The following is a 7,495-nucleotide window of genomic DNA, read 5'->3' on the forward strand; positions in this document are numbered from 1 at the left end:
CTAATGGCCGCCGCTGCTGGCGCTAAAAAGCGAAGGAGGCAGGGAAAACCATACCCTGGTGTACCTTAGTACATCCAGCAGCCGGTTCCTCCGTCTCGTCAAAATCATGAAAGGGAGCGGCACAGCTGTGGTAGACATGGGTTCTCCAAGCGGGTGGCTCGACCCTCCTCTCGCCAGAGGGGGGGACAGTGCCCGATGGGCACTGGGGGCGGAAGGATCACAGGGGCAGAGATCTCCGTCCCCCGCTCTCCTTTTCGCTGTCGATATGAAGAAGGCACTCGCTTGGATACAAAACTTTTTGGTTTCGAAACAGTATGCTGACAGCGAGCAAAAGTCTGCGTCTATGAAAAGAGGTTTATCTCTGGCATCAAAGCCGTGCTCAGTGATAATGTGTTGCCACCAAACGTAGGTGGTCAGTCTCAGTCCAACTTAGTTTTGTTGGTAAAAGTGCTCAGTGATGATGACTTGAATGCCGCCAACATGTGAATCGTTGCTTGACTCGTCCTTGGGGAGCACGGTATGAGAATAACCAGCTTTACCCATATAGGTTGATCTTGTGCAGTCAGTTCCTGCGTATTTCGTCCTTTCGTGTCTTTCCTCGTCATTGGATGTGTCTCCCGAATCGACTCGTTCCCATTTTTCCTCTTCCTTGAATGAATCGGACCTATCTTCAGGGATCATCTCGATGGCGACTTCTTCCTCAAGCGCGGACGTTCCATATTCCAGCGCTTGGCTCTGTATGGTATACCGGCTGACCGAGCCGATGGTACGAGTGCGGTACTAAAGATGCGACGGCGGTATTGATGTAGAAGGAAGACGGGGAGGCGGTGAAAACGAAAGACGAAGAGGATTAGCGAGGTCAGCGGAACAGCCTTGGTCTGCAGAGGGAATAGAGGTGCGCGAATGTACTTATCTGCCGACTCTAGCATAGTCCTAGAACCTGTGCGTCAAGACAGTGGATTCAAACGGTAGTGATTGCATATTCGTCTCACAGGCCCCCTAGGACGCGTTGACGCTGCTGACGCCAACCGCAGGCGCAGCCATAGGATCCGGCTTGAGGGAGCGAAGAGAAAACAAGGCGTACGCGTATCATGACAGTCAGCATCAAAATCGCGGGCAAAGCTCCCTCTATACATCAGACCCACACACCGAAATGCCCGACGCGGCCGCACCATTTGCATGACTTGCTTGACGGACTCGTCGCAAGGGCTCATAGAAACGGCAATGTCGGCGCTAATGTCCCTCCACGTGAAGGTGTTCTCACCCGTCCAGGGACGTCGGTGCGGAACTGCAGGCTCTTGCTGAACGAAAAGATATTCGTTGGATACGGTGCAGGCGGTATTATTGATTGAAGGCGCCACTGCCGCGAGGCCCTTGGCGAAGGTGGGGAGAACGCACATTGCGTGTGGTAGGGATGTGTTCCGCGAAATGAACCTCGTGCGAATTCTTCATGCGTGAACAAAGTCTTGCATCTAATCAGCCCATAGTCAGAGTGTACTCCACCTCTTTCGCTGCAAGGAAGCGGCACCCTCAGTAGACAGTGCTGGATGTCTAGTATGAAGATGGCTGGCTTCAACTGCGATTCCTATGCTCTGATCATGGTCCCAAGGAAGAGTGGTATAGGCTATCAGAACACGGTTCTCCCCAGAGCTGTTGTACGTATCCTTGCCAATCATCTCAAGTCATCTAAAAGATAGCTATTAGGTGACTAACTCGAGATTGCATATGGATCATGATATTAGATGATGTGCCCTCGTGCTATGTAAACTGCACGCTTACATCTTACACTAGTGAAGTTTTCACTCGTTTTACGTATTGATGGCATGTTGATCGCAATGTCGTGTGGTGGTGGCACGTGGCGATTGCGAACACGACTAGCGAGTGAGGCTGGGCCCTTAAGCTGAAGCTGACTGATGTTTGATTCCAGTTTGCTCCCCTTCCTCGCGTTCGATTTATTCCACACCGGTATCACTCACGGTAGGTGGGATGTATCCTTACGCTGTACCACTCCGTCGCTCGTAATGCAGAGCAACTCCCAGGATTACATGAGCTGGGATTGGAAAACCGTTGTCGACGGAGTAGGCGGCGAGGTTGTGGGCTGTGCACCCTGGTCCTCCAGAGTCTGCGTTATCCAGGGAATGGATGCGGGAGTATATGAGTGGCACCATGGTCGCAAGAGGGAGGCCTGCGACGTGAGAAGGATCGTAGTGGGGCGGCGCAACGCCTATATAGGCTAGCGCGCATCAGAAGCGGCGCCACCCGCCAACTGAAGGAAGTCGCATTGCCCTCATTGCCGATGCGCCCGGTGCTATGCGCAGTGGGTGCAGGTGCAGGTGTTGAGTTGCTTGAGACTTTTCTACACGTTTTTGAACCGCTGAGTCGTTCCTTCTCTTTGTGTCCATCATCTGACGGGCGTTTCTCATCGAACCAACTGCTCATTATGTCATCAAGCAACTTGCTGCCCCTCTGCGTTATCAAGGACATCTCAGAGTAGCCCTTATCTCCACTCTCATTCGCCTGTCCTCTACGTTCACGCTACTCAGTTTGACGACTTTGGCCTTCAATCCACAGCGAAGCATCTCTTCTCCTGCAGCACCTTTCCTGCGTCGGCAACACGGGCTGCACAAGAAGATTGGCCGTTTCGACAGGCTTCAAGGACAGGAACGCCGAATTGGCAGAGCAAGCAGAGACTACTCACAAGCCGAAACCACGACCAGCACCTTTCAGCTGTCCGACTGTCGTCAACCAACCGTCTGCGGAAACACGGAACACGAAAGCAAGCTCGTTGATGACGCAAAGGCCAGACAAGACAAGGGAGGCAAACGCGACGAGCGAGCGTGCAGAGCTGTTCGACGCTACTGTTGCAGCAGCCTTACTTACTGCTAGAACTCAGCCGTGGTCAGGAAGCGCCCAGGGAACCGAAGCGGGGGGCGGAAAGCCCGAGTTTGCTGCTTTGTCTACTTGCCGTAATACCGCTGTTTAGTCGCTCTCATCTAGAAGGCGAACCTGAACGTGGTGGATAGAGGGAAGAAAAGGTTCCATCCAGGTTTGACTACCAAAAGAATATGGTCCAGGGACGATTGAGCACTGAAAGGGAGGAAAACAGCCTCCACCCAAGGATTCGTTTACCAATTGTTGAAGCGACCGCGTAGCGACGCAGACACGATAAGCGGCACTCTTCTAAGCTTGCTGCATTGGTTAGCACTGGTCTCGACCGGACCACCCGACCAGTCCCGTGCAGGCCCAGCTCAAGAGAGAATGGGGACGACCTTTGCACAGCAGATAGCTCCGACGTCGACACCGGTACAGCCTCCTTGTCTCCACGGAGCACCTATTTCAGCGAGCTCTCGGATCCTGAAGGAGACCGTCCGGCCAGCCCGGTAAATCAGTCGTTGGGCAGAGGAGGAAGATAGATTCCCATAACGGAGAATAACCGGCCAGTCTCCAACAGCCGCTGCCGCACAGGACTTTATCGTCCCACCACTTTGACAACGCGAAACCCCGACAAACAGACCCTCTCAAAGCTCTGCTTGCTGCGTAGGCCGACCTCGTCTTAGTTTCCATCGCCTGCAACAGTATCACCGCTCGCTATCATCTCTGCGTTCGTCCTCGACATAGAAACTCGCCTTTCTAAGTTTGATAAGCCTGATGGCTTTCTATCTCACCCACACCGACAACAGCGAAGAAACCGGTCCGACTCGGTCATCAACCCGTAGCCACGGGCGTCCTCATTCCTTGCCAGCTGCCAAACTTTTTCATTTTGTCCCTTGGCCGCTTCGGCAGGAGGACAGCTACAAAATTCTGGCAGCAGCTGATAGGTTGTGAAATATCCAGCGTCCATTTAGGCAATGACCTAGGACTTGATATCCAACAGAGGTCTCAACTAACGTAGTACATCTAGGGATCAAGTATGGAGGGGATTCAGCTGCTCGACGTAGGCATGCAAGACGACGTTCCCGCCAATCGCCAGGATGCTGCACACCGCATCTGCTAGGGTTAGGCCTCCGCTGATCTTGGCAATCCAGACGCTCACAATGACTGGTCTTTTTAGTTATAAAAGATAGACTATAATATGGTAGTCATAAGACCGCATCATACACCGAGTTCCAACAGGACGAGAAGTGCTCCAGAAGTCTAGCTTCTTCGACCATGTCCATCTCATGAAAGACTACGGGAGATAAGTTGCACTTTCCAGCGGCGAGAACATCATCGGAGGTCACATCGATATCATGGAGGATCAATACAATCAATTGCTCGAAATGTACGTTGACTGCAGCCTATAATTAAGCCCGCCCTGCGCGATGATCCTCCATTCTTGCATCTAGCCTAGAGAGTAAACACGCCCCTCTATCTCTATCAACGAAGCCAAGTGCCCAACATAGGTACCAGTTTTTAAGCGTACCATTGATTGACCTATTCTCGCAGAGCATGCTCCGTAAGAACTTCTACTACGACCTTTATGCGGAAACAACAATTCATAGATCATATCTTCTCTCGGATCCTAGGAGAGGAGTTTACCTTTCCTAAATAGCAAGATCCATGTGCGCCCAGATGATCCGGCATGTGCAGAGCATCGTCGAGAAAGCCCAGACATCCAAGGTGGAAGAAAACATCGCAAGATTTGATTTGGACCTCAAGTTCTCCTTAAAATGATCTTCTACTATTTCATTGTGGAAAGCGCCCGTTTGTGCGCCCCTCCCGGGCTGCGACTCTTACGTTTGGCGGCTTGGATAGGACGATGCTTTGTGTAGACGTTAGGTAGGAGGAGAGAGGCTTGGTCATTCCACTTACACGAGTTCTGATTTTTATAGGTGCGCGGAGGTGACATGCTTTCGGACGCATTCAGGCTCGCAGTATAAGGTTGGCTGACTGCGGCTGCGTGACGTAGACCGTTCCGGATACGAAGTTTCCTTGCATGGGTTCAACGAAGTAGAAGCGAAAAGGGCTTCGTCATGCTGGATAAGCTTTTTATACGGTTTTAAAGTACGAGTGGACCTATCTAGCTAATCTAGAACTAGCCTTCCTTGGGATCCATTCGAACTTGCGATGAACAACCGTAATGCTTTCGGGATGGTCTGTCTGGGTTGTCATTATCGTGGATACACTAATGGAAGTGGCAATGAACTATTGCTGGATGCGGATCTGGACTTATATTGATGTTATGGTTTATGGTTATAGGTTGTGGCTGTATATGGGAATCATCGCTATCATCACTATATGGTGTTTCCTATAGAGAAGGTTACGATGTGTCAGCTTATCCATATCTTCGTTGTCGTCGTAGTCATCCAGGTCGGACGACTGGTTCAAAGGGGCTCGCGCTGATTCATCAGGCCTACCATCTTCGTTTCCATCCAGTCAAACCCCCTCTGGACCTATGAGCAAAAAAGGATATGAGATGTACTCGCCCTAGACGACTCACCGACAGATTCCTCATAGCTATCTCCATGATCATTTTCGCATTCATCGTCCGGTACAACAACTCCATATATAGTGTGTCGGTGAGTCAGTGATGATTTACTGGAACTCAGCGACCTCTGGTCTAACCCACGCTAGCTTCTGCTGCAGCTCCCTTTCCTGGCATCCTCCTGCCGTAATCTCTTCTTGACGTCCGTTCGATCTTCCCTCTTCCAAGAACCTTTTTCACCTATCTACATATGCCTTTGATCGTTCGTTTAGCCACCAATGTCCTTGGTAAGTCTTTGTCTGATATTGCTGGGTCGTTCGCTGACGTTGTGCAATCTGTCCTCTTCTATGGATATTTCCTTTCACATATAGATCACTTCCATGAAGGTATCATTCAGTGTGTCCAGATTTCTCTCCGTAATGCGGCTGTCAAGCCATCACTCTGATGAGTGGAGGGTGGCCTTGATGAGGCTCTCGATGGCATGGGATTGGGGCTTCGGTCGCGCCACGATCTGTATGTAGTGGGATGTCTGCAGCTGTGGGTGGTGCACTGGCTGCAGTTCGTTGATAACAGGCTAGTGGCTTGGTTGGAGGACCATGAGCGTCATGTACATATCCCTTTGGTGCAGGGTAAGGTAGGAGGTGGATGCGGCGAAGGAGGATGCCACTAGAAGCAGGAGCAATACTGGGGTTCGGTTGGAAGCGACCAACAGAAGCATCGAGGCCAGAGTCGAAGCGTGCGGTGTTGGTCGTCTTCGAAAGCTGAGCGCTCTCGTAGCCTCGTTTTCGCCTCCAAAAACATCTGGTCGTCTGGTTCAAGCCAAGGTTGTTGGGATCGTCTATATATATTCCCCTGCTTCATCTCTTGATCAAAATGGCAAGAGGTTTGCTTCCAGCTTCACAAGATTTGTTGAGCAGACGTTGCTTCCATATCACGGGACGCCCCACGTGGGTGTGGAGGACAGGATACGCTTCGTTTTCAGGCAGTCGCACACCACTTCTGATCTCGCCGGAACGGTTCTCGGCTCCCTAGGCTAGGCTCACGAAGCTATCAAGTCACCATTACATGGGTATGGTGTGGTTGCGAATGGGAGAGCATATGCCGCGCGGAACCACGCAGGGAGTCGAGCGTTTCCCGCAGATCAGGTGAATGGCTGAATAGGGTTTCCTTTTTCGCCGGCGTCGTCTATGTAAGCCCAAAGAGCAACCTGGCGTGTGCGGGGTGTTGTCGGGTATATATAGAGTATCGAAGGATTCCTGTAGTCGCAGGCTATATAATTGGTGGTAGGATGTGTAGGTCTCTCATTTTGGGGTGAGAGCGTATTCTAGGGTGATGTTTATAAAGACCTGTTCAATGTGTCAGTATGATAGCTCTAGAATATGAAAGACTCCATGCGACAAAGTGGCAACGTTTTGGGGCTCGCCTTATGGTAGTAGTAAGGCCCAGAACGATGCATATGCTTAACTGTTGCTGTGGCAAAGAAACGCCAGCTTCCAAAAAAACAAAATCGAGGTTTAATGATTGCAATTCGTGTTAGACGAAGAACATGAGCACCCATCTTATCAGCTTTACGGGACAGTTTGAACCACAATCACTGAGTCTGGAGACTGCTGAACGCAACTTGTGGCCCCACTAGGATCTCGCCAACGTTAACCGTATTCATCGATAATGGCACGTCTCCCATGTAGGGCTGTTCGTGACCTGACGATGAGGCCCCTATCTGCATCTATACGGTGACTTCTCAAATAGGATCCGGCGAAGAGTTCGTCGATTGTCTGTCGCATCACGAATCCTCGATTGCTCGTTGCTCTGCAATTTCCTGTGCATCTCTTCACTGTGGCCTGGACAAATTGACCTAGCTGATTTGCTGTACATATATGCACTTTTGGTCAGATAATTGGTTTTTCTAGTTTGATCGTCACTTCGTGGAAGCGCTTGCAAACAAAGGCACAGGGCAATCGTTGGAGATCTTGACGGCGACGTAAGCCTCACTCAGACATTGCCATCTTGCCATGAAGAAGATCGAGGGCGAGGAGACGCGGCCATGCCTCCGCCACTGTAGTAGCTGAATTTACTTGTCTGAGAAAAAGG

The 7,495-nt window shown here is 51.0% G+C and overlaps 1 protein-coding gene across 1 annotated transcript; it reads right to left on the minus strand.

Annotated features, from left to right (window-relative positions):
• Nucleotides 1-429: 429 nt before the first annotated feature.
• CC84DRAFT_1222836 (uncharacterized protein) lies at nucleotides 430-1,400 on the minus strand (the record flags this gene model as incomplete). The annotated part of the gene is made up of 2 exons (XM_018183424.1): nucleotides 430-780; nucleotides 1,173-1,400. 2 exons carry the CDS (start codon nucleotides 1,398-1,400, stop codon nucleotides 430-432), a joined length of 579 nt encoding a protein of 192 aa, XP_018030199.1.
• Between the last annotated feature and the right edge of the window lie 6,095 nt (nucleotides 1,401-7,495).

This window comes from Paraphaeosphaeria sporulosa (genome assembly GCF_001642045.1).
Source record: "Paraphaeosphaeria sporulosa strain AP3s5-JAC2a unplaced genomic scaffold CC84scaffold_14, whole genome shotgun sequence".
In the NCBI taxonomy this organism is placed as follows: Eukaryota; Fungi; Ascomycota; class Dothideomycetes; order Pleosporales; family Didymosphaeriaceae; genus Paraphaeosphaeria; species Paraphaeosphaeria sporulosa.